A 20355-nucleotide genomic window follows, 5' to 3' on the forward strand; every position below is an offset into this window, starting at 1 on the left:
GGCCTCTTTGTCCAGTGTCCATTCTGGGTCCGGAAACGGTACTTTTTGTCAGCATTGACCCCAGTAGAAGGTCTGCTGCTGTGAATTTTACACCTCTCCCGCTTAGCGGAGAGTGTGGTGTGGTAGAGGACATCTCCCCGAACGTGTGGGTATGTCCAGATAGTTGCCTCGCGGAGGCCTCTTTGTCCAGTGTCCATTCTGGGTCCGGAAACGGTACTTTTTTCAGCGTTGACCACAGTAGAAGGTCTGCTGCTGTGAATTTTACACCTCTCCCGCTTAGCGGAGAGTGGGGTGTGGTACAGGACATCTCCCCGAACGCGTGGGTATGTCCAGATAGTTGCCTCGCGGAGCCGTCTTTTGTCCAGTGTCCATTCTGGGTCCGGAAACGGTACTTTTTGTCAGCCTTGACCCCAGTAGAAGGTCTGCTACTGTGAATTTTACACCTCTCCCGCTTAGCGGAGAGTGGGGTGTGGTATAGGACATCTCCCCGAACGCGTGGGTATGTCCAGATAGTTGCCTTGCGGAGCCGTCTTTTGTCCAGTGTCCACTTTATAAAGTCCATGCACTCCAGTGAATAGCATTTATCCATTTAGATAACTTTATTATTATTATTATAAGGATTTAATTACTTATTCTTACACAGAAACATAATGTGTGTCTTATAGCATCATTTAAATGCTTAATTTGTAGTTTTAATGTGCAAATTAAACTTTTTTTCAATACTCTAGAGGGTACTCTTATTTTGAAGAGATCGTCCACCGGAAGTCTTAAATTAGCTCACTAGATTAGCTCACTAGACGCTGCCTGGAGTGGCTAGTGTACTGTCACTGACTCACTGGACCTTAGTTTTGTGTACTGTGTACTGTCTTTGGACCTTAATTAGTTTTAAGTGCTGATCTACAAGCCAACAGCGGGTCGCAAAGTGAGCGTTTTTAGCTTGTAGATCCGCATTTTTATTTATTTTTTACAAGGAGCACCCTCGTGCGATGTGGGACGGTCCGTCTGGTTGTCTTCACAACGAAGTGGCCAATCACAGCGCGAGGTTCCCTTTCGCCTATGGGATCTTGAGTCGACAGACACTGAGAACAGAGAACCCTCAGCTGTATTCTTCACCTGACATCCAACATCAAGCGGTCAGACGGAATGGACTGAAAAACATCACCGCTTTGGACGAGGCAGCGAATGAGATGTTCAGGTACTCAATGTTTAGGTTATATAATCATAGGCGAGACGTTTTGTGATATTTCTTACCGTTTCTAATACAATTTAGCCCGTTTAGCAGATAACCGCGTTGCGTTGGGGCGCTTGTTTTGAGTTTTTTTTACACACCCATTTTTGACAGCTGATCCTGTCTGTCACAGTAGCAGATAGCCTGTTTGTTCATTCGTTTCGTCTTGGTGTAATTATTTTGACATGCTTATGTCCGCATTTCATTCTGTTTCATGACTATTCTTTTATACACGCAACGACAACATTCATTGTCGTCCTGCTTGGGTTATCATGGTGGGTGATGCTTGTGTCAGGTGGGCTATAGATATTGCTTGTCATTTATCATGTGACATTCGTCGTGATACTGTCGGTATTTTCCTGGAAATGTGGATGTGTACAGTACAGTATATGAGATCATCCTGTAGACTACTAGAGTAATCTATCTCATGCGATGTTTATAGTGGCTCATCCATCAGTTTCTGGACCTAATGCTCTCAGACGAGATCTTAGTGTACTGTACTGTACACACAGACATAACACACAATTTTCATTACTTGAATAGAATAGCCATTGAGAAGGTATACAAACTCGATCCAGTATATCTCACATATTATTTAATATCACCCTTGATCAATTTAATACCCGGGTCTGGAAACAATTAAGCCCCCGGGACTTTTTGTGTTCTCTCTTTTAACAATCATTGTACAATCGTTCCACTGTACTGTTTACAAACGGTTTAGTATTCAATCAATCAATCAAACAAACCCAGTTGTGTGAAGGAAATGGTATGTTTCAATACAAAACCAATTTAAGGCAAACAAATGGGAGAATTGCTTTAAAGATTGATTAGGATAAGGATAAAGGATAAAACCTGAAAAAGCACCAAGACTTGTTTGCATCAGGGTCCTCTATTTTCAATTCATCAGAATATTTAAATATGTATAACTATACACTTACACAAATATACACTATACACAAAAAAGGAAAATAACGTGTACAGTATGGAAAAATAGGGGCCAGTTTCGAATTGCAGCCGCCCCTTAGGGCTCTTTGAGAGTGGTTGTGAAGGAGTCTAGGGATTCACATTTTTGGTAGGGTGTTCCACATTTAATGGCATAGGAGCTAAATGAATGTAACCCCTTGTTCCAGTCGAATCTGGGTTGCACGTGGTTTGTTGAACTGCCTCTGGTGTTTTGAGTTTGGACTTTTGACATTAAGGAAGTATTTTGACAGGTACAGTATGGGTATCTTAGTGGTGTAGGGAATCTTATAGACCAGGCCCATTGCAAGTTGCTGTACTCTGTCGTCAACCCCTAAGCCATTCCAGTCTATCAAAATGGGCAGGGGTGTGGTGGGTTCTGGGAGTAAGGCAAAGTAGTAGCCTGACCAGTTTGTTTTGGGATGTCTGGAGCCTTGTTTTAAGAGCCTTTGAGGTGCTGTGGTACCATGAGGTGCATGCATAGTCGATGATCCTTGCATAAGGGTCTTAAAGGTATTTTTGGTGACCAGTGAGGAGATCCTGTTAATCCAATGAAACATACTGCAATCTCTTATACTGTAAGGCAGGCTCTTGAGTTAGTAGGCTTGTTGTATCTCCATGGAAGGCTGTGCCTGTGACTGTGTGAGATGACATTTTGTGAGAAGGCTTTTTAATTTTTTGCTGTGGTGTCTGTGTTCATATTGAATTGGTTTGTGTTTATATTAAATATGCTGTATCTAGGCAGTTCAGCATTTGTCAAAGCATACCACTTGTTGGCTGTGACCAAATGTTTTTTATGGCATGGCAACTGGGCACCAATGTGTCTGTAAGTGGATGCTACAGCTCAGTATTACTTGCTTCTTGAGTAGGACAGCACAACTGTTCATAACAGAAGTCTCTCAATATGTCACTCGCTGAAAATAGCGAGTGACATAATTATATATAGATCTTTCCGGCTTTTTTAAACATGTACTGGTCAGTCATTATTCTCATTAATTGCGACTCTCCAAGTTCTTAGCCCTCTTTCTGAAAAGGTTCTGTGTTGTTGAGTCAAGACCGTGTTGTACTGTTATCTGATGCCTGATAGCATGCAAGCACCATTCATAGTGCCAATCTCGAGTTTGTGAGTTTCAGCCAGATCTAGTTGCCTTTTGTGTCAATTTCCAAAAGGCCTGATGGAGTTGTTGGAATTATACCAAACCGGATTCCACTGCTTGTTGTCCTATTTAAAGACTAATGGGTGGCCAGACAGACGCACTAATAAATATCCTCTTACTGTGGACTTGCTTAGTAAACTTAAACTATCCTTAATTTCCTTTCCTTTCCTTTCCTTTCCTTTCCTTTCCTTTCCTTTCCTTTCCTTTCCTTTCCTTTACCCCAAAAACTCGTATTGGTTGAAGTTCACTCTCACATAGCCAATAAATACTGTAATACTACCGGTAATTCAATGTGTCTAAATACTGTAACTTAATAAAATACTTTTCAATTTAAATCAAGCATTAGATTAGGCTACAAAAGGGAAACAGAAAGCAGCAATGTGCAATGCGACAGCTCTAAAAGGACACTTTTCTTATACAATTATTCATGTGGTTGAATTAAATGTTGTCATTGTACAGTACAGGATTCCCACAGCCCAGCCTGTAGCTGTTTTATTTTGTCTGCAGGCTGGTGTGACAACAGCATTCATAATCAGTGAACTGGACCTATATTTAGATATTGGGTGTATTCCCATTTCACTCTGCCGCTCAGAACTGTTTTGGTATGTATGTAAGGATTTACCTACAGACACCCTTCTCTCTCTAATTATGAGTCCCTGTGATGGATTGGACTCCTTGCTACACCATTACCTCTGGGAAATAATAGGAGGACTGACACTTCTTTTTTTAAATCCTCAGTTCACTTTTATTATCTAGGACACAGAGATACAGCAGTATGAGAGATAGGCCTACATTGACAAAGGGGATCTAGGGTAAATGAGTTACTTATGCTGTTGTCCCGCAGAATGTGCAAGGTTGCTTAAAGCCTGGGTGTTTAAATGGGGTATCACTCGCCACCATGATGTTAATTTTCATGACAGAAAATGGGAAATCTTAAATATCTTTGATTTTATAATATATGAAAAAAGTGCAATGATGGCAGGGACTTAAGAGGTATGTGTGTGTGTGTGTGTGTGTTCTGTCAAATTAGGGAAAATCTCTCAGAGATGGATAGATAAGAGGTCGTTGTGAAACTTTCATGTCATAATTTATCAATCCATCCCACCATTGTTTTTAAAGAACATTAAGGAGTGCTTTGGTCAGGCTGTGCCAATTCCAATTCCAATCTCTGTTTGAAGAATTGATAATGCACTTTTTTGAGTGATGCAACCACTCCTACAACCAGCAATGTCCGTATGCGCCTATGTGGCCATGAGCACGAGTATATGACTATAGGGTAGGGGGCGCCAGAAACAGAGAGAGGGATAGTGCTGCAATGCCTGCTAATGAGAGAGAGAGAGAGAGGGGGGGGGGGGGGGGGCTGCACCACTCAGTTCACACGGGTGTGATTTTTTAATGTATAAACGCCTGGGTGTATTTGGCTGTAGGCATCTGTGGGATGAGGCAACTTTGATTAATTCCCCTCGACGGGGTTAAGTCATTGATCTGTTCTGTTTCCCCTGACTTGATGAGGGTTGGTGTTATCCACACACCCCCTCGTCTTGTTACTGGCAGTAACTATAAATCGGGGCTTAAAAATGAATTTAGCCTCCTAACTCGAAAGGTTTGCATTAGTGGTTGTGAGACCCAGTAGCAGCCCTGGATGAAGGATGTTGACTGTGATGTGTGATGATGTCCTTATGTATTTCGTTTTCGCAGATTTGTTTGTCATGGAGACAGACATAATACCAAAATTCTCCTCAAAAGATGAGGAAATTGACTTCTGGAAGACACTTACCCTCAAGTACAAGACAAGGTACGTTAACAGGCACAAATGATGCACTCTCCATTAGGCTACATGCCATGTCATCAGCATACCTTTCTTGCCAAGCACGATAGTTGGACAGGGATTTGTCTCATGTGTTTGGCTGCATAGGCCTGCGATATGTAGAACAGAGCTGGTTAATATTAATTAAATATCATATTTATTTTAGTTAACCGTTAACACATTTTCTCCTAACTTAATATACCTCAATTACACAATTCAACACATATCTGAACATATCTACAGAGATTTTACATAACTCAATATTGAAATGTAATTGTCACATTGTTCATTAAAATAATTCTATTATGATGCGGCCAGTTTGGAACCTGCATTTCCATGGAGCGCATTCCAAAAAAAAGCCTCATATCTGCATACCGGGCCCTGTTTGGTCTGTCACTACTTCGGAGGGAGTGAAATCCAATCACAACTGAGCAGTGCCAGACCAAATGTGCTGAGGGCTTTTCTTTTTTGCAATGGCAGATTCATCTGGTTTCCAGGCCAGACCACTAATATAGACAGTCCCATAGACATACTGACACATACTGTATAGGGATGACTTGACTTGCTTTCAGCTCTCTGGTAATTCACAAAAAACACTGTCAGACACTTGCCAAAATGTTGCTCTTTATTGGGTCGACGTTTCGGTCGATTAGACCTTCATCAGGACAGACAATCGATTGTCTGTCCTGATGAAGGTCTAGTCGACCCAATAAAGGGTCGATCCAATACAGGTTCTGAACAGTGTCTGACAGTGTGCGGGACCCTTTCTTTGTTTTTCAAAGATACCCTTTTTAAGTACCGGTATGCTCTATTGCCCTACGCACCTGTCACTAGCCTTCTGAGGTGTGCATCGGCCTTTTGCTAAAAAGAAAGTTAAAAACGTAACATCCACACCTGGGAGCCTCAGCGGAGACTCACCTGTCTCGTCTGGCTTTCGTTAGTGGTGGAAATGTACATTTACTTAAGTACAATTTTGAGGTATTTGTACTTTATTTGAGTATTTCCAATTTCCAATACTTTTATTTCTACTCAACTACATCTCGGATCCAAATATTGTACTTTTACTCCACTACATTTATTTGAAAACTTTACTTACTGGTTATTTTGTAGATTATCACAAAACATACATTAACCACTTCAGCCCTATACATTTCGGCCAAGCTCACAGTCACAATGCGCTGCGATGCGAGCACTTGTATATCTGCTATTTTCAAAAGATTTTTATACATTTGAAAACTTGAAATAAGACATTGAGTACTTTTACTTTTGATACATTTTTCAAAAAAGTACATTTTGAATTCCGGACATTTACTTGTAACGGAGTATTTCTACAGTATATTGCACTAATGCAGACAGTTGCAGTATTGATACTTTTACTTAAATAACAAATCGTCGTCAACCTGACGTTCTCACTCGCTTTCGATAAAAGATCAGTCGTAGCAGATCATGTTCGACCTTGTGAAAGAGCTCTATTATGATACAGAGTTTCCTTGAAAACCTTGTTTAAAGGAATGGATCCCATTGCATGTTGAACATAAGAAAGAGGCTTTCATGCCTTTGTGTCTCTGCCCGCATGTCTATGAATGGGTTTATGCAACTTGATGTCATAGGGTTCCCACTATTGTTGTAGCTAAAGATAATGAACAACACTCTTAAGCCTGGATAAAATTAGCTGTACTCTGCATTTTCCTGTTGCAGTACGTGATAGTCACGAAAGGTCTCGGTGGACAACAGACACACCCAGTCAGGAAATTCGCTTTGCTTTTCACCTACCGGTAGTTGGCTCTTTGATAGTCAGTGAAGATAAGGGTCACATCCTTTGTGTGTGTGTGGGGTATGAATGAGGTACTTTGTTGACCCTGACAGCATTGCAGTATTGGATTGCAACTTCAAGTTCACACTGTAATTTTTGTTTTACCGATTCGTTTTTAGACATGTGTGGGTTTCGTGTATGAGATGAGACTTGAAGAGAACATAGGAATTTCTATGTAAGACTATTATGAAATTATTAAGCGAGCAAGCATTCTGGTTAACAAGAGGGAAAATTGAAGAGGGAGAGAATAAAATAAATAATTATCATTTTAAAACACCGGTGGGGCTGCTTACCCACTTGATCCCTAGTGTCTCTAATATGGAGCAACTGTCTGCAAAAATAGCAGATATACAAGTTGCAATGTGTTATGAGTTCATAGATAATTTATTTTCGGCCAAGACATTTGCATGGAGGGAAGACATGAATGCAGGAAAAATGCGGTACATGTATGTATGCTCTTTTTTGTCACAAAACGGAGCATGCGTATTTCCTACAAACTAATCCATTGTCAAACCGGATTTCTTTTAGTCTATCGCGGCTGATATAAGAGGAGAGGGTTCTATGTTTTGCTGAGAACAAAGGGATATATCTGCCCAGGTTCAGCCAAGTAAAAACCAGTTCAAAGTTCAGAATAGGCTCTGCATTCATCAATACTGCAACATAGAAATACTCAAGTAAAACAAGTAAAAGTCCGGTAGTAGAAGTGTACTGCAAAATGTACTTTAGAGTACCAAAAGTAAAAGTGGGCTACTCATTATGCAAGAATGTCCCATTTCAAGTTTTCAAATGTATAAAAATATTTTGAAAATATTTTAAATATTATATATATATTATTTTCAAATGGCTGAAATGTGTGTAGAGCTGAAGTGGTTTTAATGTATCTACAAAGTAACTAAATTTGTCAAATAATTGTAGTGAAGTAAAAGTACAATATTTGCCTCTGAGATGTAGTGGTAAATGTACGGAAAATGTGACATACTCAAGTACAAGTACAAATACCTCAAAACTGTACTTAAGTTCAGTACTTAAGCAAATGTACTTAGTTATTTTACACCAGTGTTGAGCATCGGGGGAAATAGTGTTTCTGACCACCCTGGCTCCATGCCCCCCACCCCCAGCACCTCCGGTCACATGCCAGCACTACTAGCATACCAGCTGCCATTTTTAGATGCTTCTGTCTGTGTGTTCTTCCATGGCTGACTCAACCGACAAGTTGCATAACAACCAGTGAGTCTGCTCTCCCTTATAGCCACTGTGAATGGTGGTGGCACCGTGGCACACTGTTTTTGTAATGGAGAACCTATTGAATGCCAAAACCTCACGTTTTAACAAGGTGAATGAGCGTAACATACAAACATTAAAATGTTTGAGGCGTCTTTGTTTTTTGGTTGTTGGTTCAGAATATCTGCTCGTTTAATTATCCTCAGTATCTGAAACGATTGCTTGTTCCGTACACACCATCATACAACCTAAGCCTAAGGTATACTGATCATCCCTACTTTATGCTTCCCACCAGGATAATAAAGGAAAGTGGTCGCCGTGCATTCAAATTTAAAGCACCATCTGATTGGAACGAATTACCAAGTTCGCTTAGATCTATCACTTCTTTCAATGTAGTTAAAGAATCGATTTTCATTCATCTTTTAACACCGTGCTCATGCTTCTAATCTCGTTAATCTCTAATCTCTCTTGGACTGCGGTGTCTTCTCACAACAAACTAAGTGCTGCCTCTTTTTCCAACATGCATGTAGACTCTGCTTATTATTATTACATCTGCATGTTGGTACCGCATATATGTACTCTGCTCATTTTCATGGTTTTATTGTGCTTTGAGTATGCTATTTCTTCCACAAGAACTCTGTTATTTATGGGTTGAATCGATGGGGTGGTAGTGGCTATCTTTGGGAGAGCTTTTGTTCTGTGTGTGTATACGTATAATGGATGTTCTGTTGTATTGTTTGTGTACTGTATGTATTGTATGTACTGTTCATTTGTGTTGAGAACCCCCTCTAAAATGAGATGAGACATCTCAAGGGGTTTATCCTTTCAATAAAGGTATATAATGGAGAACCTATTGAATGCCAAAACCTCACGTTTTAACAAGGTGAATGAGCGTAACATACAAACATTAAAACATGTTTGAGGCGTTCTTTTTTGGTTCTTGGTTCAGAATATCTGCTCGCCTTTTTTGTGTGTTTTTCTTTTTTTGTGGTTGATTGTACAATATGTACAGTACTTAGTGGACTAATATGGTGGTCTATATGGTGGTATACACGGTATAATACACCTCCAGTTAAGATGCTCAATTTGATGAACCTTTTGCGATTACAAAAAGTGAACCTTAAGGAATATGCCTAGACATATACATTATAGTGATTGTTCTAACAGGACTAGAAATATATTCATTAGATTGTAAATAATGAGATGAGAAATAAGGTTACTGCAGTACAGAAGTAATTATCCATCTGAGAAGCTTTATTGATCTACTTAACAGTTCATATTTTGTGGTTTTCTTCTTATGTGGTAAAGATGGGTATGGATGGATAATAACGTGACAAACATCCTAACAGACAATCTCATTTAGCAGAGCTACATCACCCTTTAAACTATTAGTTTTCCCTGCATAGCTATGCTATGGAGTCATGCAGCATTGGAGTCATGAATGCTACTTTGAGACTTTCTATAGTATTTAGGTAGTGTCAAATAAGGAGTGAAAAATAAAATAAAAAAATAACCATCACTAGGCTGCTTTCCCAATGTGCTGTCCTCCTTTCCTTGTGGTGACATAGTTGGTACTTGCCAACCGTTTGTATACTGCCCTCTTTATGTCCAGCTTGATGTCTTAATGTTCTCTTTCCAACAGCTACCAGGAGGCCCAGGAGGAGCTGGTGGAGTTCCAGGAGGGCAGCAGGGAGCTGGAGGCAGAGCTGGAGACTCAGCTCAGCCAGTCGGAGCACCGCATGAGGGACCTGCACTCTGAGAACCACAGGCTCAAGAACGAGCTGGATTCCATCAAGGTGTGGCTTCGGAAGGACGTTTTTAGACTGAGGAATAATTACATTTGTTTATATAGGTTATATATATATATATATATGGCCCAGGCAATAAATGGCCTGGGCCATGGCTCAGTGGTCCAGGCACCTTGGCTGGCAATCCAGTCTGGCAGTGTGCCGCGGGTTCGACTCCCGATCCCGATGGCCTTTACTGCATGTCTTCCCCCCCATCTCTCTCCCCATTTCCTTTCAGCCTACTGTCCCTCCTTAAAAAATATATAATAAAGGTGAAAGCCACAAAAAAACCCATTTAAAATCGCAATATCGAATCGAATCACAATATAAATTGAATCGGCACCCTAGGTATCGATATCGTATCGAATCGCGACGTAAGTGAATCGTACCACCTGTGCAAACAGTCTTATCAGTGCAAATGTCTTTTTTGGTGAAGAGCATGACTTTAGTGCTCTGAGATGAGAAGCTGCTACTCTTCCTGAATATGCCCATAGCATCCCTGCATGGTCATCCAGAACCTGTAGATATCCTGATGTGGTCTGACTCATTCAATTATTGTGAACAAAATCCAATTGAGATAGTCCAGAGCTGCCAGTTAATGCGTCCTGTGCCGTACGATTTGAAGGGTGGCAGCTGCAGCTCTGGAGACGGAGCAGTCTGTATCGGAACGGTTCCTGGTTTGATCCTGACTCCTGGCATTGCGTCAAATAGTTTTTTAGGAAGACAATTCGACTGACGAGTGGCAGTGTCTGGCCGTTGGTGTGCGACACTGAAGCATACATTGTAATGCACAATGCGTCGCACTGCGATGCATTCTTTCGGAGCTTGTAGATCAGCTATTACGGTATTACTATTGACGTACAATGAAGTACAGTGTGTACTATATAGGGTTTCAATGGCTACGCTTCCAACTTAACCAGCGTGTACACTGTACAGTGTGTCTTCATCCATACCCTTGACTTAAATTATTAAAGTTTCTTTTTTCATAGCACTCAAGAATCTTTGCAGTTCAGTCTCCTGCAGAAGAGTAATCGCATTGTAACCACTGCTCCCTTGGGTGGTTTTGTTTGTGTGTCCTTTTTAATTTATTTAGCTGAGGAGCCCATACAGTTGGATTATGAAGGGCCATAGCAGAGAGAGCAGGCCCATGGACAAAATACTGTACCCCAGAAAATACATACAAATACATAGTTACAATACATACTCTGACATACAATCCCAGTGTTCTGCCCTATGTCTGATTCTGACATGACGTATATCACGTAAATCGTCAATCCCGATGAGTACTGGAGATGGCCATGGCTCCGAATTAGGAATTCATATGGACCGTAATCAAAATGGTAATCTCACTTCCTGAAGCAAGAGTATATGTTTTCCCTGCCGAGCAGCATTTGGCACCTAGCTGTTCTGTGCCAGTAATGGCCTGATTATTCCAGCTGTGTTCACTTTGTACGAAACTCATACATAATGTATCACACAGCGCCTCTGTTACGTGCGTGCTCTCGCTCCATAATTAGCACATGGGGGGTGGGTTACTTGTAACGCGTCTCTGTGCCTGTGTTTGCATTACGTTTCCAGCCATGAGAACCAAGCCACCTGCGATGATCAGATGTGCAATTGTGCACCAGCTATTTCATCTGCTTGGTTATTCAGGGCAAATGGTAGACTGCACAGTTCACACAAAACTAAAATGTCCTGTTGGTTACTCATGCCCACGTGACATTTATGCCTTTGCATCACCAGAATATACAATCTCTCTCCGTGCACAATAATTGACTGTCCAGTCCAGATTTACTCTGCATTTACAGTTAATGACGCACTCACATGCAGCCTTCTTGTGTTTAACCCTGGCATCTCTGTTCAATGTGTGGCTATAATGTCATTCCAAAAACAGATTGCAGATCATCAAGCTCACAACGCATTGCATCGTGTGATGCCTTGATAAGCTTGTAGAGCAGCTATTTATTTTTAAACCTTCTGAACATGCCATAAGTGGTTAATAGATATTGCCGCCATGTTAATAAAGAAATCCTCTGAATGACACTCCAGGGCAAACGTACTGTCTCCTGGTGGTAATTGATTCTGACGCGACAGCAACAGCACATATAGGTCAGACAACACAGGCATATCTATTGAGCTGATTGGGCCTGGGCTGGTGGGAATATAGGTCACGCATCAATATTCCCAGCCTAGCCTGAGAATGGTAGAAACAGAAGAGTCTCTGAAAACTGGATGGATAATAACATTTCAGTCTGTTTGGGGAGGTTGATTTTACATGCAAAGTTGCAAACGGTCACAGGCGAACACCCCCATGGATTAACGTTCTCAGTCGCCACGACTGATTTGGATTCAATAGCAGCCAACATGTCTTCTATGGTCTATGGAAGCATGGCACAGAGCGAAAATGACCTGTCTACAAGCTCTCAATGCAGATGCATGCAGACACCTTGACTGCACAACTTTAAAAGTTATTTATTTTAAAGATTAGAGCATTTTAAGTGCAATATGGTCAGAAGCGTATCTTCCATAAATCCCTAAGGGGCCTCGGATATTTCATAAAAGCAAACGTTAAAGCCTCAGTCTGTGATGTCTTCACCTGGTTGGCAGTATGGCGTCAGGAACCATTTTACTAAATCATAAGTTTACATTTGTTTGGGAAATGTATTCAGCGTTTAATCCATGCACCCCCCATACATCCCCTCCAGGAGAAACTGGAACAACAGTATCTTCAGAGCTACAAGCAGGTGTCCATCCTGGAGGATGACCTTGGCCAGACCCGCAACATCAAGGACCAGCTCCACAAATATGTCCGAGAGCTAGAGCAGTCCAACGATGACCTCGAGAGAGCCAAAAGGTCAGTGGGAGCTCCAGGAGACACAAGTTAATCCCCCGCACCGTTTGTTTAGATGCAGTGATGGTTTCCGCTGTGTATGTCTTGTTTGTGTGTGTATCCATTTTTGTTTGATCGTTCGTATACTCAATCCATTCACCTGATGACATTCCGTTCTAGCACTCATGACACGTAATTCTTCAGAAGCCCTACTACTCATGACATAATCTGATGCTTCCTTGCGCACTCTATTCAGATGAACCAAAAGTCTGTTCTAATTACTGGGAGCAGGTGGCTCAAATGGATGTGTTTGTTATAATTGGATTTAAATCAATGTTGCTGCTAAAGATGCCTGAGATACTAATTTGTTGTCATGATCATTAATTGGCAGATGGTGTGTGTGTGTGTGTGTGTGTGTGTGTGTGTGTGTGTGTTGATACATGTTGATTCATTCTGTGTGTGTGTGTGTTGATACATGTTGATTCATTCTATGTTCTTTTCACGATATTGTGCTTTCTCTCGTGCTATTGATTTGAAATGATCATGCCCAGTTCTACAGCTCTTCCATGACTTATTTTGCGCAGGGCTACCATCGTGTCTCTGGAGGACTTTGAGCAACGTCTGAACCAGGCCATAGAGAGGAACGCTTTCCTGGAGAGCGAGCTAGATGAGAAGGAGTCTCTGCTGGTCTCTGTGCAGAGATTCAAGGACGAGGCCAGAGGTGAATATTCACCGCATTTTTTTAAACGCCAAGCCACTCATTTGCATGTGTTACAGCTTTTTCAACTACAGTACTGCTTTCTCATGTATGATTTGTTGTCATTTGTGTCCCCACTGAAGCCTAATTCTGGGTTAAATGCATGTTTTCTTAATCTGCCAGATACTGCATTTATCATGAGAAATGTTGTCCTGCTTATTCGTTAACAGACCTCCGTCAGGAGCTCAATGTGCGAGAGTCAAGGCAGACAGACATAAGGTTGTCCGCTCCAAGTTCGCCCACTCAGGACAATGAGAAGATGGACACAGCCGTGCAGGCCTCCCTGTCCCTCCCTGCCACGCCACTGGGCAAGGGTCTGGACAACGCCTTTGCCAACCCTACAGGTATCTTTCTTTTTAAATATATATATAATCTTTATCCCATTTTTTTGTAACCCATTTTTCACCCCTGTGTCAATTATTTAATGTGATCCTGGGCTCTACACACCCTCCGCCAACGGACTTGAACTCATGCTTCCTTATCTTTGTAAGCTGTCCCCCTTCACCCGTTTCGAATGCTATCAATGCATTGAAAGGGACAAAACATCACATTTAGTCAGAGCATTGAAGGCTCTCAGTAGCTGTCTACTGACCTACCAAGATCTCAGTATGCTGCATTCTATTGATCACGGCTACAGTTGACAGTGACAACGTGCATTGTCCGACATAACTAACCCTAACAATAAATCTAACCCTAACCTCAGTTTTAACCGGCCACGTAAGTCCCCTAACCTCATATCAGTCTTAACCGGCCACGTAAATCCCCTAATCTCATATCAGTCTTAACCGGCCACGTAAATCCCCTAACATCATATCAGTCTTAACCGGCCACGTAAGTCCCCTAACCTCATATCGGTCTTAACGGGCCACGTAAGTCCCCTAACCTCATATCAGTCTTAACCGGCCATGTAAATCCCCTAACCTCATATCAGTCTTAACCGGTCACGTAAGTCCCCTAACCTCATATCAGTCTTAACCGGCCACGTAAGTCAGTTGAAAACGCACGTCGTTGCTGTCAAAACAGTAGCCGTGATCAACGCACAGAATGCAGCTACTGAGATCTTGGTAGGTCAGTAGACGGCTACTAAGATCAATCGATGCTCTGATTAAACATGATTTTTGTCCCTTTCAATGTATTGATAGCATTCGAAGTGGGAGCCCCCTTTTACATCCCTTAAACTTAAATCACTTCAGGCTATTGCCTGTAGCATACTAAGAAGGAATGCCGATGCATTTCCCATAAAGTGGTTCCATCGATTGCCTTACTCCTCTGAACTTTATTTGCGAGTGTGAGCTCATCACCTGCCAATGAGCCATATCGGAATGACTGTCATTCTACTTTCCACCCCAGTGCTATCAAACGGCTGCAGCAACAACTCGCCGCTGACTCCCTCTGCCAGAATATCGGCCCTTAACATTGTCAGTGATCTACTCCGGAAAGTAGGGGTGAGTCACTCCATCTGAGCCTCTGCCTCTCATGTTCGGTATTGACGCCGACCCTGCCACTAATGTCTCTCCTGCTTTATCAAAAGCCTAAGTTGCTTTCCCAACATGGCGGGAGAGTCTTACTGTCTCTTGTCTTTGCGTCTTCTTCATCCCCCTGCAGGCTCTGGAGTCCAAGCTCGCTGCTTGCAGGAACTTCGCCAAAGACCAGAAGGCCAGGAGGACGTACGCCCTCGACAATGGAAACGCGATCAATGCAAACACGGCTAAGTTCTCCCAGTCGCTCCACACATCGTATTTCGATAAAGCGTGAGTAAAACTGAAGCCTTGTCCCACGCAGCCACCGACCCACACCTGCTCCATTTCTGCAAACACTGACTCATGTCTTAGTCATGTGTGACAAATGAGAACCAACACTTGATTTATTGTCTCCTCCAGGCCGAAGGCATGAGGAGAGTATGTTTTGCACTCCGTCCGTGTGTCCGTCTGTCCGTCCATCCATCCGTGTACAGCTAATCTCCGGCACCGTTAACCTGGTCGATGCCAAACTTTGTTTGGCATCGAACTTTGTTTGGCATCAGCCCGTAGAAGCTTTCTGCTTCTACGTGCTGACGGCGTGGAACAAACTCCCACTATACATTTTGACAGGCAGCCTTTGTAGACATATTTAAAGCCCAGCTCAAGACCTACTTCTACACTTTTGCTTTTAGTTGAGCTTTTAAAGTCCTTGTTGTTATTCATGCCCTCACTGTATTGCATTTCTGCTATTATTTGAGGTGCTTGAAAAGCATCTTGGCCTACATTCACTACTACCTCTAGTAGCGACCGTAGTAGACACCTTTTCATGATTGGCTGCTTCCTTAGCCAGTGGGAGAATTTCCCATAAAACCCATAGTCTGAATGGCATAAAACCCATACTCTGAACGCTGCAACGTAATGTGACTAGTCGGTAGTAGCCCTGCCATTTTATTCAACTAACTGCACTGCACAATGTTTGAGCATGGATGGATACAGTATGTTTTTGTGACCATAGGCAATGGGACAGTTATGGCCTTTGACACTGACGGAGGAGATGTGGAGTGTCTCAGACCTCTGTATGTTTTGTTTTGTTTGTGTTTGTTTGTTTGTTTGTTTGTTTGTTTTTCCCCAGCAGGAGAGAGAGGGTGATATTCCCTGCCTTGATTCTGGGTAATCTCAGTTCCTCCTCCCGTTATTACCTGTGTGTGGGGGGGGGGTGATTATAACTTGTACAATACGTGTCATTCAAAACTGCAATACTGTTTCGCAAAGACCCGTCCCCGCCTGCCTCTGATTGGCCTACCGAACGTCTGTGACGCACTCGGGACGGCTTTGCCTCTAGTCATGTGTCACATTCGCGAGAATGGAAACAGTACCAGTATATGGTGAAGGCCCCCTCGCGACTTTCCCTACTTGCGGGACTCTGGGGGATGAGGATTTGCTATTCTGTCCATATCGGGTTGCAACTCGAACTGAGTCAGCTCTAGCGAACTTCGAAACATTCGACACGGCAACTTGCGCGCTTTAGCTCGCTCTGTGGTGTCTCTCGCAGATCAAGTTCGCTAGATACTGTAGACGGCGCCTCTCTGTCGTGGACTAAAACTATACTTTATCAGCAAAAAAAAAGAAACTAGTCCGAACTAGAGCGGTATCTGAACCCGGGAGGTGTGGTTTCCGAGTATTAAGCCCTAACCACACCAAAGGGTCACCATGCAAGGAGTTAACGCTAAAACCTTCTTGACCCTTTGGTGTGGTTTGGGCCATTGAATTCCATGGGTCAACGTGCAACAAGACATATCACACACCGCAGGGACAAACCTAAAACCGTCTTGACCCTTTGGTGTGGTTAGGGCTTAATGATTAGACCAGCAGGCGACCAAGTTGCGGGCACCCTACTAATTCTTACTAGTAGGAGGGGGGGCCGATCACAGGCAGGCGGGGGTGGGTCTTTGGGAACTGTATTGCCATTGTGAATGACGCATTATACATGCATGCAGCCGCTACTTTAACCAGGCTCCTGTCTCACATACACCGATAGATAGAATCACTGCAGGCTAGATGCAACGTTGGCCACTAACCAGTCCCTGGTGGTGGAGGTGGTGGTGATGGTTTTGGGGAGTTCTGCTATACTGCTTTGTTAGCACTAATCTAACCTAATATAATACCATCTCATTCCTTTTGTCTGTCTGCTCGCCGTGTGGCGTGTGTTGCTTCTGCATTGCAACTGGCCTAAGTATACAGTAGGTAGCCCACCCTGTTCATTATGTTTTTGGAAAGTTTATTTCTAGAGGTCTTGGTTTTTCAATACTAAGTTCAATATATTATGGATATATTATAAAGAAAGCAATATAGTAAGTGGATCTGTCACAAATGTATCAAAAGTCATCTGGGCTGTTTGTGCTGTGTCACTCTAATATCGTCCATTGTATTTGCCACCAGCTCCCTTCCCAGTCCCAGCTAGTGTTTCTGCTGTGTGAGGGCTGAGCATGCAGGTGCAGGGTACAGACACACAAGGGCATTCTCTCATTGCAATGCAGAAAAGGTGTTGGGTTGAACATATTTATTCGGATCTAGAAATCCAGTAGCAGGCTTCATTGGATGTAGGGGGTACGGCATACATCCGTGATGATGTTGTGATTGTGATTCCCATATTTGACCCATTTTGGGCGGGAACCCCTTTTGGTGTTTTAAGCATTATGTTATACTTTAGCTATTGGAAAAATACCAGATCTACAGGCTCGTAGCGCCGCACAGTCCGCACTACGCTTGTAGGTCTGCTATTTTTGAAAAATCGTGAAAATGTAGTGCAACTCTTTGAATATATATTCTTTCACAGTGAACTTTTTAACTAAAATCTTTGCTTCTGGGGGGTCCCTGGAACAATTTCAGATGGGGGTCTGCAGCCAATTACATATAATCCTTGACAGAGATTAAAACTGGGTGCATTTTGCATCCTTAAACACTGTTTATAGTTAAGGGACGCAATAAAACAACGACCTCTGCATCCACGGGATGCACTACTGTACTGTTTTTTATTATAGTTTATTTTGCTAGCTTTAGTTATTATAATAATTTCGTTTTCTACATGAATATTACCACATTATATATACACCATATAAAATTAAATGGGAGTTAAATGCTGCAATTTGTAAAAATGCAATATATGACTCCTAACATCTCGGGACTCATTACATTGAAAACCTATTTACATCACTGCCTTGACATGAAAATGTTTGAGAACCACTGACATAGAAACATGGGTTTTTTCAGAAAACTGTCAGGATTTAGAAGACATTTGTAGAATCGTCCTCGGGTCTAAATGGGTTAAAGTAACTTGCCACTCAAGCTCTCCAGGCAGCCGAGGCTGTTTGTAGCCATGGCCAAACGTTTCTTCCACATTGCACGAGATCCACTGATGTCAGCACAGCATGTGTGCGCGGCTACCCTGTAAGGGGGGGATTAATGTGGACAGATTGACAAGTGACCTGCTGGCTTTCTCAGGTCAACGCGTCGCCCTATATGTTGGCAGCAGCCACTGGAAAGTGGCCATGTGCCTGATGGGGACGACATTTACATGGACTATTATAATGGCTCCTGTGGGTTGTTTAGCAGAGGCGCTGCCTGGCAGTTGGGGCAGGTGACGGTTTAAAAAACAAGAAAAACGATTCCTGGCTGGCATGTCGTGTTGATTTTCCCTTCCTATAATCACATCTGTTAATTCACGTTTAATCCGTATTCATTAGTGGCTCTGAGTCCTGTAGCATTGCTTTAATACGTTTTGACAAGATTTTAATTTTAATTTAATTGGTATGTTGTGAGTATGGTAATACTCCAGAGACCAGTTCATGAGTCACATGAGCTCATTTGCTTCGTAGTAACAGCGATTCTGGCTGGCTCAATCAACTAGTAACCTTGCCTTGTGTCCCTGTTTTTGTTGTTTTTGTTGTTTTGTTGTTACAGCAGGGCAGTGAACGGCCTGGAACCTGGCAGTCTGACAGCTGTGACCGCACCCCCCTCTGTCTCTTAGTGCCCCTCACTACAGTGTGACAGTATCCCCACCAGGCCCAAGTATGAAGCAAGAGCATACAGTATGTCATGGACAACCAAGCCTCCGTCAAAGACGCTACAAGCTGATGGCTAGTAATATACAACACTGACGTAGTTATAACAGGGGGCCTCGTTGCCATCACTGCACATTCAGTCGCTGTCTCTGTCTCTCTCTCTCTCTCTCTCTCTCTCTGTCAGTCTCTCTCTCTCTCTCTCCCAGTCTCTCTATCTCTCTCTCTCTCTCTCTCTCTCTCTCTCTCTCTGCACACACACACACACACACACACACACACACACACACACACACACACACACACAATTCTTGTGCTTTGGTCATGCTCCAAACCTAGGTCCCCGTCTGTACGGTGTATATATTTAAACGTGCTATATATTGTCTTCATGTATCAAGAAGGCACACTCAACTGACATGACATGTCCTGCTTAGTCACTGAAATTGTTACAAGTTACAACATGCAACATATTGTCCAAAGACAGAAACTTTATGCAACTGTAATTAGTTCTTAGTATTTTTTTCTTTTTATAAGGGCACAGTTTGCCTTCAGTATATTATTTTATTTGTTTTTTATTTTATTTATTTTTATTTTTTACAGTTAATAACTGTCATACTGATTTATTTATAGCTGTGTCCAAAACGGCTATGAAAGGGAAAGTAAATATTAGCTGTGCTCTGTTGAACCATATATGACGTGTACAGTATTGGTCATATTGATCATTATTTATAGGTACATGCGTGCTGTGGTCAGTGTTCAGTGTGGTTTGATGCTTTTATTGTTGATAGAAGCTCAAATGTTGGATTTTTGTTTTTAGATTTCATAAAACCTGTGTTCAGTACTGTACGTTACAAGCAGGTATACTTTGACCTTGTGCAAACCCTGTATTTTCACAATTTAAGTTTAATTAATGTGCAATATTGCCTGTTTGTCAAGATTTCATTTTCTGGCATGTTCAAATAAATTTGATTGCATCCATTAAACTATAAATATTTGATCATGTCTGTTTCTTGTTAAATCAAGGCTTTTAATTGAGAAAATGAACCATTTTGTGTGTAGATAATACAATTTTTTTTATTTTTTTTATAGCAACAGTGGTTCAGTTGCATAGCATTCTAATGTGTTGTGTATTCATACTTGATAGCATCTGCGACCTGTGCATCAGGAAGCTTTGAATTAAATGTAGGACTCTTTCCCCCTAGCTGTTCTTTGATCGGTGGCATTCTTGTAGTCAACACTGCCCCTTAGTGACTAGTTTTGGAAGTACAAGAACAGTG

The 20355-nt window shown here is 42.1% G+C and overlaps 1 protein-coding gene across 3 annotated transcripts; it reads left to right on the forward strand.

Moving 5' to 3' along the window:
* Positions 1-1095: 1095 nt before the first annotated feature.
* Positions 1096-20073, forward strand: ndel1a (nudE neurodevelopment protein 1-like 1a). 3 transcript variants are annotated; one of them, XM_083787869.1, is made up of 10 exons: positions 1096-1195; positions 5044-5140; positions 9829-9982; positions 12679-12827; positions 13388-13524; positions 13731-13904; positions 14911-15005; positions 15166-15311; positions 16153-16190; positions 18981-20073. In XM_083787869.1, the coding sequence occupies exons 1-10, from the start codon at positions 1183-1185 to the stop codon at positions 18989-18991; spliced, it is 1014 nt and encodes a 337-aa protein (XP_083643995.1). In that variant the 5' UTR covers positions 1096-1182; the 3' UTR covers positions 18992-20073. The 3 variants fall into 3 exon arrangements, with proteins under 3 accessions (XP_083643995.1, XP_083643996.1, XP_083643994.1); XM_083787870.1 differs by having other exon boundaries at positions 16156-16190; XM_083787868.1 differs by lacking the exon at positions 16153-16190.
* The last annotated feature ends 282 nt before the right edge of the window (positions 20074-20355 follow it).

Source organism: Protomyctophum parallelum (genome assembly GCF_964188405.1).
Source record: "Protomyctophum parallelum genome assembly, chromosome: 17".
In the NCBI taxonomy this organism is placed as follows: Eukaryota; Metazoa; Chordata; class Actinopteri; order Myctophiformes; family Myctophidae; genus Protomyctophum; species Protomyctophum parallelum.